The 17,223-nt window shown below is 41.3% G+C and overlaps 1 protein-coding gene across 2 annotated transcripts in view; it reads right to left on the bottom strand.

Moving 5' to 3' along the window:
- The window catches only part of LRP11 (LDL receptor related protein 11), a 33,310-nt gene that overhangs the window by 11,229 nt on the left and 4,858 nt on the right, over positions 1-17,223 (bottom strand). For both annotated transcript variants that reach the window (XM_018564435.1, XM_018564436.1), the window contains 2 exons: positions 12,622-12,779; positions 4,675-4,816 (listed from right to left, as the gene is read on the bottom strand). In XM_018564435.1, coding sequence (XP_018419937.1) covers positions 4,675-4,816; positions 12,622-12,779 — 300 coding nt within the window. The remainder of the gene's footprint in view (positions 1-4,674; positions 4,817-12,621; positions 12,780-17,223) is intronic.

Below are 17,223 nucleotides of genomic sequence, written 5' to 3'. Positions count from 1 at the left end.
TATATATACACACACACACTTACCTTTGGAATGAGCTAAAGAGTAAGAAGATGATTATCTATAGAGTCACACACGAGAAATAATTTAAAAAAAATCAAAAGCCACTCTCTCTTTATAATGTGAATGCTGGCGATGACAAAGGGCAGGCACAACCAGAAAATTCTGAGAGATCTAAGAAGCTCTCCAGTTATAAACCGCAAGACATTTTTACCTCCACCAATGTTCTTCTTCAACATTATAGATGAAACCCTTTGATCTGCACATAAGAGAACTAGTTTAAATATGCCGTGAAAAAATATTGTGACAAGATATCAATGAAGCTGACAAACATTGTCGGTTGGCTTATTTACACAGAAGTCACACTGTCTTCACCCCTGCAGCAGGGACTGGGAGTCAGCTGTCAAACTAACAGGTGGTTCTGATGATTTTGCCTGGTATACAGGTCGGGGTGGATGAAGTAGCCCAGGAAATATGATGTATGCTCAAGGTACTTAGATAATGTTTGTTTTGGCTGTACCTTTTATGCCCAAGATCCACAAGTGTTTAAGAGGACCTGAACTGTGGAAGCTGTGCATAAAAAAGCCTGAATAAGCAGAAGGCAAAGAACTAGATATCAGTATTGCCTTTAGCAGCTAATCTTTTCCCCATTACTGACTTACTATACCCTGTTCTGCACTGTGTCTTTGTGTGGGGGAAGCCATCTTGGTAAAATTATGACTGGCGATCTGGGGACTGGAGGGGCATTATTCAAGAAGTAGCAGGAGAGGTGGAGGAACCCCACAAAATGAATGAAGCAGAAGCAAGGAGATCCTTGCACTACAGCCTCCTCTCCAGCAAATAGAAGAGTAAGCAGTACAATACTTACTAATCACACTCCATATCTTGTAATTTCCACCTTTTGTAAGTGATTTGCATTTATTGTGGTAAAGAAGAGGTGCAGTGATGATGTATACATGTGCACATTTTCATGACTCCCTTTGCAGGCTTTCCTTATTATTTATTAAGGAACTTTTTATTAGGCCTGAATCGTAAGAATTCTAAACTTTCTCCACAGGAAATCAGTCAGACACCAGGGTTGGATGGTAATTAGGCTGTAAAAAGATGCCCCCCTCCCTGGTATTCATTGTAACATGATCAGTAAACACCAGCTCTGCCTTTACACACGATACACTGTCTGGAGGGGGAAAAGAGGGGGGCAGGGCCGTCCTTAGGGGTGTGCGAGCTGTGCGGCCGCACAGGGCGCCATGGCAACAAGGGCGCCGTGCAGCCGACATAGCCCGTCCTGGGGCCGGCTTCCCCTCCCACACACACACATATTATTAGACAAGTGCGAAGACTAAAAAATAATTTCAGATGAAATGAACGAAAACTAAAAAAGTTTTCATTTGTTTCATCAAACAAAACACTTTTTTATGCTATTTTGGATTCAGCCATTGGCGTGTTCTGGAGGCAGGGTGCATGACGTCATATAACACCACACGTGTTATATATCTAGGTATACACCAAGATGGTGACGCCTATATCGGTGTGTGAAGTCACCTGACGCCACGCATGCATGCTCCCCATGTCATGCTCCCCACCTCCAAGATGGTGGCACGCATTCACAGAACATGCCGGTGGCCAACATGGCCACCGCACATTCTCAAACAAATTATTATGCGCCTGAATACATTTTTCGTATATTCGGACATATAGTAATCCATTCATTTACATGTAGTCTAGGTTTTATTTTTATCATACTTTTTAATATGTTTCTTTGCGGCTTAACAAAATAGGAGTCTTTAAATGGTGCGGATATTGGGGGAAATGGGTGTGGTTACGGGGGGTGTGGTCACTGAGGGGCACTGTAAAGCTTCTCGCACAGGGCGCCTAAAGGCCTAAGGCCGGCCCTGGGGGGGGAGGGGGGCACTATGAATACTAATGAATAGGAGTGCTCAAACAGAACTTGCAAAACACAGAGTCATTTCCATGAGGCTATGAAGAGGAAAGCTAACAGAAATGTAAGTTTCTGTTTTCATATACATCAACTGCATATGCCTGCTTCATGTACACTCGGTGTCCATTGCTGGTATTAAGTTTTTTTAAATACTTTTGCAAAGGTGGAAATGGGCTTCAAGGCACAGAAGTGTCTAGGTGGGAAGTGCAATGATATTCTTCAGTAGTAATTTTAAAGGAGGTATGGGGTTGTCTTTTCCCCATAGTTTTCCTTAGGGTAACGGGAGGACCCGATTGGTGCCGGAACCCACTGGATCGCATTCCAGCGGGCTCACTTTGTTTTGGGCGGGAGGGGTATGACGACCACAGCCATACCCTCTGGACGCAATTCGATCGCCTGCACCGGAACACGTGACACATCAGCGCCTGTGTTACGGTCCAGTGCAGTCAGAAAAAATAGTGCCATTGACTTCAATGCACGCCATGCCCCCTCCTTCCCCAAAACAACGTGAGCCGGCCGGAATGCAATCCAGTGCGTTCCAGCACCAATCGGGACGGAACGCACTGTGGCTGGTGTGAACTAGCTCTTAAAGTATATTTTAACCAATCATTTTGTAATATGGAAAAGCTGCTTTCTAAGTCAATTACAGTGACTTGCGGTCAGTGTCCACCTCATTGGATAATGAATTTTTAGCAGACCTAGACTAGATTAATTTTGCCAGTGCTGATTTGTGAACACTAGATGGCAGTATTATCAAACTAAAGGAAACACTTTTTACCAGCACTAAGCAAAGTACATTTGAACATTTTGTTTAAAGGAACCATGTGCTGTGAGAAACACATAGGAATCAGTTGCCAAAATGCTACAAGCGGCTGCCGTAAGGTCCCGTGCTTGCTGATGACCTCACGGTGCTGGCCACACATCTGCTCCTTTCTGTGAAACTATGTTGCCCGCTCACAAGGCCTTCTGGGCCCCTGGACAGCCCTGGTGAGAAACACACAGACCTCCTAAGACCACGCACAGCCCTGATGAGACCACGCACAGCCCACCTGAGACCCTGCACAGCCCACCTTGGCCCCACACAGCCACCTGAGACCACGAACAGCCCAACAGAGATCCCACACAGCCGAACTGAGAACCTGCAGACACCTGAAACCCTGAAAAGCTCTTCTGAGAGCCCACCCAGTCCACTTGCGAGCCTGCACAGCCCACCTGAGAGCCTACACAGCCCACCTGAGACCCCGCACAGCTGACCTGAGACCCCACACGGCCCAACTGAGACCCTCCACAGCCTACCTGAGACCCTGGAGACATCAGGCAACCACCCCGGGGTAACACAGAGTATACAGCTTCATATTATTCTGCATACCTGTATAATGTATTGCTGGGATTTGTAGTCCTCCATAGCTGGTGGTATTCTGCATTGCAGTATAATGTACTACTGGGATTTGTAGTCCTCTATAGCCGGTGCCATTCTGCATTGCTGTATAATGTATTGCTGGGATTTGTAATCCTCTATAGCTGGTGGTAATTATGCAATGCTGTATAATATATCACTGGGATTCGTAGTCCCTCTACAGCTTGGAGTCAGTGGCAGAACGACCAGGGTCGCAGCAGTGGCAGCTGACACCGGGCCCTGGCGCTCCACCACTGTCCTAAAATGATTAGTCTTTATTGTTTTATAAAACCTGTCACATGACACACACAAAAAAAAAGTATCGGTAATTGGTATCAGCGAGTACTTGAGGAAAAGTATCGCCTTAGGTCTGGAAAAAATGGTATTGGTGCATCCCTAAAAATAAGTATGCTGCCAGTGAAGTCTGTGAACTCCGGATATGTATACTTCTTCCAGGTCAGTTACTCAAGATATATTGAGGACAATGGATCAGTATGACAACCACAAATCATTCCTTCTTGACACATCTTGGCTCTGTACCTTTTGGCTCAAAACTGTGAGGAGATACATTAGAATATTTCTTAGACATGCTAAATAAGCTTCTTGGTTTATTTTATATGCATTAGTTACACTATCAATTTCATGTAGGACATGCCCAAAGTTGAAGCTTAAACAGAGAAGTAAGGATCTAAAGCTATATAGCTAATTGTGTGGTCACTGAAAAGCTGACTAAACATTACTGATTTTTCAATGGATATTTAATTCAAACTCTGTAAAAGTACTGGATGGTACTTAGTAGGTAGCAATCCTGCCGTCCAGCTAGGGTCCAGAAGTTTGCATGTTCTGCCTGCACTTGTGTGGGTTTCATCAGGGTACCCCAGCTTCCTCCCACACTCCAAAGACATGGTGCTGGTTAATTGGCCCTGATATGTGTGTCTGTATATATGCATGTGAGGTACAGCAGATTTTCATATAAACGTGCATACAAATAAATCTGAGCAGAGCACTTATAATAATAGATAATACCATCAAAGACTTGACAAATGTTGTTTGATGTTGGAATAATTAAGAGTTTCCTGAATGAAATCCATATTTACCATTTGTTAGATATTTTTCCCCACTATGGTTAAAACCCATTGTCGATTTCACCCCAATAACTATATAAAAATAGAGCGAACGTTCCAAAAACAAGTTTTCTGGAACAAAATTCTACTTGTGTATGGCCAGCTTACGGTTGTAAGCTCCTTATGAGTAGGAACTGATGTGAATGTACAGTATGTAAACCACTGCATAAATTGTTGGTGCAATATCAATGTCTCCAATAAGTACATTTATGATCTACCTGATACATGATGCTCAGCAGGCAGGACATTGACAGAGACATTGTCCGAGCTCTTCTGTCCAGACGTGTCCGTCACAGTCAACTGTAGAGTATAAACTCCTTCTTGCAAGTGAGACAGCTTCAGTGTCCCTGGTTGTGTGACCTGATAAATATAACCATTACAACTTTTTTTTAGTTTTCAAAAGTGTGGGAAACAGAACCTTAGTCAGGTATTTCAGGCAGTGGGGAGATTTCCCTTCACTGTGTGTTCTAGCATTTCACAGGAACAAAAAAAGGCCGCAAATCTCTCCAAAGGGAACAGAGGCAACAACAGAAGCACATGTTTTTTAGTAGAGTGAGGAGGGGGTTACAGCTTTTGAGAGGATTGTATTCCTGTCTATGTCTTCCTGTCCCAGTGACCCCAATTTTCCTCATCTTTACCTAGTGTGAGTAACCAGAAATTGGAAAACATTTCTGCAATACAAGAATGGCTAGTGATAGAAAGCTGACAGAAGTTTGTATCCCTCCCTGCTCTATCCAAAATTAAAAATAGGAGTTGGTCGACAACTTTTATACCTGCTAAGATATGTAAAAAGACAATTTACCTTCCACCATCCTCTACAACTTAGGCGTGCATGCACATGGGAATTAAAACACCTGCTTCCATGTGAGCTCATTTCTCACCTGGAAGCATGTAACGCTTTACTATGGCTGAATGCACCTAGACATGCAGTATTGTCTAAGGTGCATTCAGTCTAGCTGTGTTTACACAAACAAGAATTTTCTGCGTCTCGAGACCGTTTAGCCTGGTTTTACATGGCTAAGAGCATGTACACGTGTGTAAATGCAACTAAATGCTGTTAAACCCAAGAGCATCTAAACTCAGGAAACAAGAGATCTGGGAAGCATAAAAGTTGTTTATACTTCCCAGATCACTTCTGCAGTGTTTAATGCAGGAGGGCTGTATGCATGAGGCCTAACCTGTATTGTCACTGTATAGTTTCTTTTTGGAAACTACTGGGACAATTAAAATGGCAGACTAGGACTTCAGGCCTTACAATTAACGTGCAACTGAATCCAAAACTTTTTTTTTTTTAGTTTTGAATAGAGTGGAGAGGGATTAGAACGTCTGTCAGGTTTTTAGCTCTGTCTGTGTCCCCATGAGAGAGATTCACCCTCTGTATTTGTGACCATTATCATTGAAAGTGAAAGAAAATCCCAACATTGTGTTGTCACCAGAACAGGGATAGATTGGAAATCTCACATTTGTCATTATTAAACAACTGGAATAGGAGATATGGTTATACTATGATGCTATCTAGCAGTGTTATCATCATATGAACACATCTGGTTCCATCCACTCAAACACATAACTCATAAATGTACACTCAGCATCCAACCCTTGTGTGACCACAGCCGTTGTAACTGCACCCATTAGACAATCAAATTAAGTGTGTGAAAATATATATATTTTTAAATGCTTTCAAACACTTCCATGTTTAATAATAAGTCTGCCTTGGTGGATTTCTGGGTAACATTTCGCACAAATCATCACCTGTAATAGGAGTTAAAGAGGCAGTACAGGCACAGATAAGGTAATGAAATTAGGATAGGCCTCCAGGAAGAATCAAATATAAAAATGGTGCCCAGTAGAATACTAACAAATATCTAGTACTTATGACCCTTCTCAGAAAATGAGTATTATAATAAAAGGAGTTATATAGTGCCAACAGTTTGCAGAGTGCGTTACAATATAAATATAAAATAATACACAAAATATTTTAGCTCGTCCCTACTAAAGTGAACCTGTAAGCTGGAGCACCCTGCAGGGGAAAGATACCTGGTGTCCCCTGCAGCTGCTTACATTTACCTTCTGGCTGCCTTCGTCATTACCGCAGGAGCAAGGAATGACTCTCCCGTGTAAGAGAACTGGTGCTTGGCAATTGACTGCCCAGACACAAAGATATGTCACATGAGGCAAAAAGTCCTCAGTCCTGTCTAAGTTCAACATCGCAACTTGCACAGGGCTTCTTTGACTTGCTCCCAGGTAAACAGAATGGCAGAGGAGTAATGTAAAGGTAAGTATAGACCTGTAGTTTCACCACAGCTGGGGGTCTGGAGTTTGCTCCCCCCCCCAGACAGCCATAGGGGACAGTAAAATGTATTAGCTGCTTTGGCCTGCACGGGCAAAATCCGGGTTTAATTTAACTCTTTTCTAGAGCTATAAATGGATTGTTATGCTCCCAAGATAAAATACCCACCCTGAGAGACATACTTTATGTAAGCTGCCATTTCTAATGCTTTCTAGAGTAGAACAAGTATGAAGATCAGGTGTTCCATCTTCTCTGTGACTTCATTAGCTACATACTTGTTCCAGGTCAGCAAGTTAGAAAGTACTGAAACCAGACAAGCCCAGACATCTAAAATTTCAAAGAGGCCAGCGATAGCTACGTACATATTTCTCTCATGGCAAGTGTTCTTTAAAAATCCCTACAGACACCTAGATGAAACATAAAGCATTATATATTCTGAAAATGACATGACTTGGTGTAGTCCTTTTTAACTGTTTTTTTTATTTGAGGGAATCATTTTACAAGAAATACCCTTCTTAATGTCTTAATAGTGTCCATGGGTACAGAACAAGGAAACCATTGTTGCTATTCTTGGAGTGATTTCACTCGGAGACATTAAAGCTTTGCCTTTTCATGGTTCAGTGGCTCTAGTATGTGATCATTTGTTTCTCTTCTGTTAACCTGGGTAATTCAATACACGATGTACATTGACTGGCTCACCAGTTAGGTTTACCCTTGCTTGCAAAGCGAACATAGATATTGTTTCTATAATAATAAGACCAGCTCTTTTATTATGCTATAAAATAAAAAAAAAAGATAAACATTTTTCATTGACAAAAAAAGAAAAAAAAATGGCAATTATTTTAAGGAAATAAACAAATAAACATAGAAAATGTCTTTACTTACATGCTAATTACAAACTCAGAACTAAAGTAGGGGTATGCATGAGTAGATTTTCACACAGACATCCAGTTGGCACATTCAATATTGCCATCAGAGACTTGGTGATTGTTGTTTGAAATTTAATTTGATTGTTGTCTTTATTTAGCATTTGATTTTGGAATGAATGGAGCTTTTTGGACGAATTTCATTTGATCGAAAAACATTTTCCAACATGCTCCTTTCGACACTGTGGTCGAAATCAATCATTGATTAGAAAGTGTAACGAATGTTCTGAAATCAATTTTGTTTGTTTAAAATTCTAACCGTGTATACCATACTTTAGCAAAGGTATAACATCTATTATTTCTAAAAACTAACAAGCTTCGGCTAGAGCAAAGATTGCCCAAAAGATTCCCAGTCACTCTAAAGATAAACTGATCTCACAAACAAGCAGATGCAGGGTTTTTTTTATCTCAAACTGATCGGGTAAGGTATTCAATTGATTTCATCAGCAATTCAGTCTCAATGTTCCTCTGTGTATCAGCTAGGGATGCACAGATACAGATACTAGTAGTCAGTATCGGTGCTGATACCGAGTATTTGGACGAGTACTCGTACTCGTCCAAATGCTTAGTTACTTACCTCTGATACTGGAAATTCCGGTAATCGGCACTTGTACTCGATACCGAAAAACCGGTATCGGTGCATCCCTAATATCAGCCTTTCACTGAAATAAGTGTTTTACTTACAGAGGAGGAAAGAGGATCCCCACTGCCCAGCAGCTACTTCGCAACACTAAGGGGTCTATTTATTGAAAATAAAAAAGTTGGATAGCTTTTTGTCCAGCTAATGTGTGTTTACAATTCATTCTGTGTGAATTAACCAGCTGTAATGAGAAGGGGCAAAATCAAATGTCCTTAAAGTGCAATTGATGCCAAAAATGTTCTTTATTTTGGATGGAGTGGAGAGGGATTAGAACACCTGTTAGATTTGTATTGCTGTCTGTGCACTGCTAAAACTTACTGTTTATATACCTTCCGCTGCCAAGCCCTCCAGAATACCTTTAACCTCAGCTGGCCACACCTATTTGCAATTTTTCCCATTGTTTTGATTTTTTATTGCTGCGTTGCTAGCTTTTGTAAAAGACCCCCCAAACCATATATTTTCTGAAAGCACAGGCCTGGTAGAATAAAAAGATGGTGCTACTAATTTTGTAGGTCCTGCGATTGTTGCGCAAATGTTTATCAAATAAATATTAAACCGATGAAAATACACAATTCAATTGCTAAAAGCGCACTAAAATCAGTATCCGTGCACGAAAAAAAATATTTTTCCGACTAAATCTAAAAGATAAAACTGTATTGAGTTAATAAATAACAAATATGTGTATATTTTAAAATGCACCTTTATGCGACATGGTAAAAAAAAATTGACACAAAACTGTAAATAAGCGATTTATGGTAAAAATTGTTTATGCACTGTGGTGTGTGTTGTCATAAAACTATACTGGTGTACATTTAATTGCAACACAGCATATTACAGGTGGACTCTGCAGGGTGTCAGGTAGGCTGTGCGGGGTCTCAAGTGGGTTGTGTGGGGTCTATGGTTGGCTCTCTGCAGCAGTGAGCAGTGGAGCAATCTGTTCTTCGGCTCTGACGGCAGGAGCAGAGCTGAAGAGAAGGAAATGGTGCAGGCAACGTGTTCTGCCGGTAGGTCCTTTTTTTTGGGGGGGGGTCCATACAAAACTTTGCTATGGGGCCTTGTGATTTCTAGTTATGCTCCTGCATAGACCCCTAAGTGTTTTGGTAGCTGGAATAGCTCTTCACTCTACCTACTGTGCACCGTTCTTAAATATACAGTAGCTGTGGTTTTTGTTGTCATAGGCCCACAAGTAGACTATTTAGTATTGCTAATGTCATCAGCTGTGGTTATTTTTTATGACCGGGAGTGGGTGGAAGACACTCCCAGGTTTTTTTTATTATTATTACAAATACAGCTATATTTTATTAAGGCTTTCTTTCAATAATCATGTTATCTGTTACCATCCTAGTCGGTGATAATAAGCACCTTCAGCTATCAAACACATTCAGAGATTTTCCAACTTGTTGAATAATCTATGTGTGATGAAGGCTGATCCCACCATTTTGCATGCAGAGAAGGGCACAATCAAAGTACCACACAAATAAGTTTTGTCAATGTCATGCAATAATGTGCATTTAAAGACAGAATATCTTTAACTGCAGTAAAGAAAGGCTAGGTCACCAACCTTTACAAAAGAAATAAGGTAATACCCAGAGTCCAGGCCCGGTAATGGTTAATTAACCCTTAATTATGGCTGAAAAGTCTATTGACTCAAGGCTTACAAACGAACCTCTACTGTATGTAACTTAACAAACAAAAGGGATGTGATCATGTTTTGCCCCGCCTTCTTTCCCAGGGCTTCGTCAGATGCTGGAGAGCAGCATCTGACGAAGCCCTGGGAAAGAAGGCGGGCGAAAAGCGTCATGGTAGCAGATGCCAAGCTGTGATTTCACCTGCATGTCAGGTTAAACAATTCCGGTTAACAGAAGTTGAACTAGCGCTGTTCATGACCGAATTGGAATCCACTACAAATGATTGGGACTATCTTGAAGTGCAAGGAAGATGCCAGATGACCCTCTAATGCACGAAATTAGATCAGCCTCCGCTGGGATTTTTGGCTGTATCAAGCAAGAGTGGTGAAATCCCTGGATCTCCAGAACCGCACCGACTGTGAATAATACGGCACCTGCGAGTACCTTCACTTTACTGGATTTACATACTGCATGACAGAATAAACACCTTATAGGTGTTTCAACAGCCAGGAGATATCCTATATCTAGTCTGGAAGGACTACATTTACATCATATCAGTGCCTGACGAGGCAATTGGTATCCCATGAACCCATATTATACTCACAGGAGGTGGCCATAAATGAAACATAATATCCACTATCAACTCTATGTTCCATATTTCTGACTTCACAAGCCTGATATTAGCAGCGGAATTTAACATCTATTGACTTCTCCATAGCCCATTGGCAATAACTATAGTTTTCTTGAGTCATTTATTTTCAGCGCTGTTTTTTGCTCTCATTTTTTGAACTATACCGGTACATGATTAATTGGCCAGCTGGCCACAGCATGTCTGGCATCGAATGAGTGTTTGGTTGACTGACCATTTTAATTGTTTGTAGAGCAGGGTCATCTGGTGATAGTTAGTAGGTGGATTGTTTGTGACCCATTACTTTTAACATTATATATAAATAAACTTTATACTTTTGTACTCAATTTGGCTTTCCGACCCTCAATGTACTGCCCTTTGATCTGATCTTCCTTGATCACATCCCTTTTGTTTGTTAGGTCACCAACCTGGCTGTACCGTTTGGCAGGGCTGTGTAAATATAAGGACTAGATTGGTAAATAAAAATTGTTTAGAAGGTAAAACAGCTGCTGATATGTTTTCATCTGTGTATTTACCTGTTCATCTTTAAATATTTTTTTACTAATGCACCTGCCCCTTGGACATGGAGTAGCTTGATTCTTGGACACCTCCTAAACATTATAATCATGTTAAGATGACTCATTTCAGCTTGTGATTTAGCTACTTCAGAGTAACTAAATGTTTCTGCTGTTCAACAGATGCCACACTCCACGGACATTCCACTGGAGAAAAAAAGCATGATGCAAAGAGCTTAGAGCTTAATCATAGAGTCATATGAATGTTTCTGCTCTTTTATCAACCCTCTGTGTGTATATCATGATACACCAAAAGTATTGGGACACCCCTCTAAATCATTGGATTCAGGTGTTCCGTGAAATTCCTTGCTACTAAATATTCCAAGGTCAACTGTTAGTGGTATTATAACAAAGTAGAAGTAACTGGGAACAACAGCAACTCAGCCACGAAGTGGTAGGACATGTAAAATGACAGAGCGGGGTCAGCACATGCTGAAGTGCGCAGAAGTCACATGGGTTTCCATGGCTGAGCAGCTGCACCCAAGCCTTACAAGTGCAACGCAAAGCGTCGGATGCAGTGCTGTAAAGCACGGCGCCACTGGACTCTAGAGAAGTGGAGACGTGTTCTCTGGAGTGATGAATCACGCTTCTCCCTCTAGCAATCAGATGGACATGTCTGAGTTTGGCGGTTGCCAGGAAAACGGTACTTGCCTGACTGCATTGTGCCAAGTGTAAAGTTTAGTGGAGATCAAGGTGTGAGGTTGTTTTCAGGGGTTGAGCTTGGCCCCTTGGTTCCAGTGAAGGAAACACTTAAGGCATCAGCATACCAAGACATTTTGGACAATTTCATGCTTCCAACTTTGTGGGAACATTTTGGGGATGGCCCCTTCCTGTTCCAACATGACTGTGCATCAGTGCACTAAGCAAGGTCCACAAAGACATGGATGAGCAAGTTTGGGGTGGAGGAACTTGACTGGCCTGCACAGAGTCCTGACCTCAACCCGATAGAACACCTTTGGGATGAATCAGAGTGGAGACTGCGAGCCAGGCCTTCTCCCCCAAATCAGTACCTGACCTCACAAATGCGCTTCTGGAAGAATGGTCAAACATTCCCATAGACACACTCCTAAACCTTGTGGACAGCCTTCCAAGCAGAGTTTAAGCTGTTATAACGGCAAAGGGTGGGCCAACTCAATACTGAACCCTACGGACTAAGACTGAGATGCCATTAAAGTTCATGTAAAGGCAGGTGTCCCAATACTTTTGGCAATATAGTGTATGTTCAGTCCATGATAAAGAAAATTGTGTACTATATAGATATTAGATAGACATGTCAATGTGACAGCAGCATGCAGTATAGCCCAAGCATCATTATAAAAACCACACTATTCCCAGCAAAGGCACAAAGACATTATTAGTCAGCAAATAACTGAAACACCTTTTAGGTCTCAAGAAGGACACCCTCTTGTGCATTCTGTTGGACTAATATGTGTTTTACAGACGATGTGAAAAATGTCAAATGAATCCATGCACAGTACCTTCATGTCAACTAATGGGTCTCCACGAAGCAGGGTCCATTCATAGCGAACTATGGCATGGTCATCAGTGCTTTCCCGTCCATCCAGTATGACCCAGTCAACAGGCAGCTGGAGTACCACGTCTTGTCCTGCATTGCTGATGGGTAGTTTGTCACTCTCTATAAATGTAATTATATCCACATGGTTTAGTTACAATTTTTTAGGTTGAAAATGCCCATCAAGTTGAACTTCTTTAAAGAGGAGCTGAACTGGAATTGTGCCCAAAATGTCAGACACGGAGCAAAGGACTAGTCATCAATATTACTTGTTACCTCCCTGCAGCTGATCTTTCCCCATTACTCACTTACCATGCTTTGCTCTGCACTGTGTCTCTGTGTGGAGGTGTCCATCTTGGTGGAGTCAGGCTTTTCATTCCACAGGTCAGAGCCTCCAGCAAGGAGAACAGTGAGCATCACAGTTAGGGCTGCAACAACTAATCGACATAATCGATTATAATCGATTATTGAAAAAGTTGTCAACTTTTTCAATAATCGATTAATCGGCTTCCGATTGGTTGGCCCTGTTCACGGCTCCACACACGCTGCACGTCACCCCTCCTCCCCACCTCACGCTCGCCGCTGCCAGGCCCGCCCGTAATACTACCAGATATAATGTACTATTGCTGGGATTTGTTGTACTCCTCTATAGCTGGTGGTATTCTGCATTGTGCTGTATAATGTACTATTGCTGGGTTTTGTAGTCCTTAATAGGCGGTGCCATTCTACATTAATTGCTGTATAATTTTACACTTTTCATTTCACTATATTGCACACCACACTTTTTTTTTCCTTTTCTTTACTTCCACCGCTCCAAGCTTGGTCCTGTGATGGACTACAATCTCAATACAAACTAGTAGTCCATCACTGGAGCCATTTTTTTAAATCTATTTTTTTTTATCCGATTAACCGATTAATCGAACTTAATAATCGTCCAACTAATCGATTTTGAAAATAATCGTTAGCTGCAGCTCTAATCACAGTAGTGACATCACCACCTAGGGATACTTGGGGCTGCTGATAGGGGGTACAGGCCACCCACAGCCCTGCCCTTAGCTGTCTTGCATAGCAATCCAGGCTAAAAATCTTCTGCATTTTTTTGGGTGTTAGATTCACCATCCCCTACTACACACTGTGATTCCATCTACCGACCCCTAAGTCACCACTGTAGCCTGTAGTTACATAGGGGCTGGTGGATAAAACCACAGCACAAAGAGGGGGACCAGGCATCTGATACCTCCAGAATGTCGAATGCAAATGATTTTTACGCCAGCTTAGCTTTGTAAGAGAGGGAAGAACGGTGTGAAGGCAAAAGGATAAAAAAGTGGTAACACTTTTCTTTACAGGGAGACCTTGTTACAACTTTTTAAACTAGTGACTAGCTTTAGTAACATCTTCAGTAACAATTTAAATGCAATTTAAAATAATATTTACAACATTTAGGAAAACTGTAACACACTCTTTCCAAGTGTTTATAAAAATGTCTGTTAATTCTTCCCCTGCTTCCTCTGTAGGGGCATGTGCATTACAGAGATACTGAGAATGTTACCACTTAAAAGCATAGTCCACCGTTTGGAGAAAATTAAGGCACACATATACAGGTGAAACTCAAATAATTAGAATATCGTGCAAAGTTCATTTATTTCACTAATGCAACTTAAAAGGTGAAACTAATATATGAGATAGACTCATTACATGCAAAGCAAGATAATTCAAGCCGTGATTTGTCATAATTGTGATGATTATGGCTTACAGCTCATGAAAACCCCAAGAACCCCAAATCCACAATCTCAAAAAAGTAGATTATTACATGCAATCAATAAAACAAGGATTGTACATAGAACAATATTGGACCTCTGAAAAGTACAAGCATGCATATGTACTCAGTACTTGGTTTGGGCCCCTTTTGCAGCACTTACTGCAATTACTTTTGCACGATATTCTAATTATTCGAGTTTCACCTGTAAATAAAAGAAAAAATGTGCATTTATTATTTTTCTTGAATTGGATGGACATTGGATTGGATGCAATGCACAGGCCCCTACAGATTTTAACTCCTGCCCCAATTCCATAGAGGTACAGACCTTCATTTATGGGGCTGGAGGAAGTATTCAATGGAGTACAAATGTGGTAACATCACAGCACTTGTGCTCTATTAAGATCTGTGTCCCCATCTGTTGGCATATGGGACTTGTAGTCTTTCCATTTCCATTTACAGATCATGTGGATGGATCTGCAAATGGATGGTGCGGCAGTGCAGGCAAAGCCACACACAGCCAGACAGAATTCCAAACTAAACAGAAGTCTGCCGGGAAAAGAACCCCATGATAAGTTGGGGTGACTAGGGAATGTAACTGGGTTTAATGTTACACCCTAAATATGGGCGAAACATGGTCAGAAAAGTAGATTATTGTTTTATAGTACATACTCTTTTGTTTACAAACTTATTTACAGTGAGTCTCATTCTTTTCTCCATAACAAATAATGTTCCAAATGTATGATTTCCATCTCATTACAGAAAGCTGCACCATTACCGGAATGTATTACATTACTTAATTTCCATCTTATTTCTTAAATAGCCATCACTGAAAATTGATTTGCCAACACGTGTATCAGCTCTGTGCAGGTTCAGTAAATTCCTGCTTTCTAACCTCATATATTTGGGTTGTTCCTTGTTTGATACATACAGTATCATTGATCCATATACTTTTCTAGAATAGAGTTGATAGCCCTATGACCAACCACCAACTTGGGGGATCAGGGTATCCCCTTTTTCCAGGGTTCTTTGGGGCAGGGGTGGTCCTACTGATAACTATGTTATTGTAAATATAGCTCTCGGTATTGTCTAACCTCCACTAATAAGTTAAAATAGTGGTATGTTTAGGGATAGAAAATACCATTGAAGCCTAATTAATATTTTTCTGGATCAGCAATGGACAAACTAAATGAGTGCAGTTTAATCCCATATAAAAGTGGAGGCTGCATTTTAGAAGCCATCATGTAAAAGATCGCAGCACTTATTTGTGCTATTCCAGTAAAATACTGGAAGCATATTGAAAACATATTTGATTTATGACTTGGTGTGCATATAATACAGTGGTGTGGTGTGTGTGCTTTATTACCATCTGTTATGCCATCTGGGATTTCCAGCATATCGTGGCACTAGTTATAATTAACTTAGAGCTAGAAAGATTTATACATGCATATGTTTGCAGCTTTGTCTTTGTGTCAGGTAAGGCTGATGTCAGACGGGCATTTCTGCCGCGAGAAACAACGGCCAGATCGCTAAAGAGGCTGCTTGTCTGTTCCTATGGAATCGATCTCCCTCTGTACCCAGATGTAGCAAGCTGTCAATCCGTCGCCACCTTGAACATTGTTGAATCTTCATCATTAGCGGTGGAAGGGACCTCTGACTGCCTCAGCTGCAGAGGAAGTGATTCCATGTGGACAAACAAGCAGCCTCTTAGTGATCCTGTGGCTTAGTGATATTAACAATACACCAGCCACAGAATAGCTAGAGTCACCCAACTAACATCAGCCTTAGTGCTTTCACAAGAACCTTTTTTCTAGAAAGATACACTATAGCTTATGAGGTTCATTTAGAAGTAAATGAGGCATTTGCCAAATATTGACTACAGGTGAATCAATCACTGTCATTTAAAACACATTCACCAGGAAGATACACCTGTGGTAAATACTGGGTGAAATTCATATTCCATTCACTGCCTTATAAATATACCACTATGTGTTCAGAAACATTGTTTTAGGGCTTGTTCACACCAGCTGCACACTAAAACAGCTATGGTCTGCTGGGTGACAGCAGTGATATTAATCAAGGCCTGCTACACAAGGCACTGTTTCTTTTTTAACTTTATTGGCAGTGTACAAAGTGTACACTCCATTTAAAGGTCCCCTCACAGCAGCACAGTATGTTGTGCTATGCTGGCCTCTAGTGACATACAGTGCGCTGCAGAAAAATACAACATGGCTCCATTTGGTCACACCACACATCACACTAGATTAAAAATGTTAACAGGGCACATAGAGGAGAGTTGTTTTCTGTTTGCCCTTGCGGTGACCTGCATTGATCCAGTGCGGAAAAATACCAATCACTGCAATTGGTGTGAACGAGCCCTTAAGGCCTGGTTCACACTGAGCGTTTTGTAGTGCTTTTTCTGCCCCCAAAAAAATCCCATTCATTTCTATGTCCCTGTTCACATCTGAGCGTTATGTCGCAATAAGCAAACGCCTGTGGCTGGAAAAAGTACAGGAGCTTTTCTTTGGCATATTACAGCTCGTTATGGCCCCGTAAACTCAATAGGAAACGCTTGAAAACGCCCGTTTGCTGTTTTTGCGCGTTTTAATGCGCTTTTTCTCATTAACATCAATGAGCTACATTCTGCTCACAAAAACTAGCTTTTGCAGTATGCCCATTAAAAGCGCATAAAACGTGCATTAAAAAACGCGTGTTAAAACACGCAAAAATGCTGTCGCCTAGGTGTGAAGAGTTGATGGTAAAATCTTTCTGCACATCAGCTTGATATAACAACAAAACACTTTTTATATA

The sequence above is a fragment of the Nanorana parkeri genome, unplaced genomic scaffold (assembly GCF_000935625.1).
Source record: "Nanorana parkeri isolate BGI_ZX_2015 unplaced genomic scaffold, ASM93562v1 scaffold750, whole genome shotgun sequence".
Lineage (NCBI taxonomy): Eukaryota > Metazoa > Chordata > Amphibia > Anura > Dicroglossidae > Nanorana > Nanorana parkeri.
This window is presented reverse-complemented; position numbering and strand designations above follow the sequence as displayed.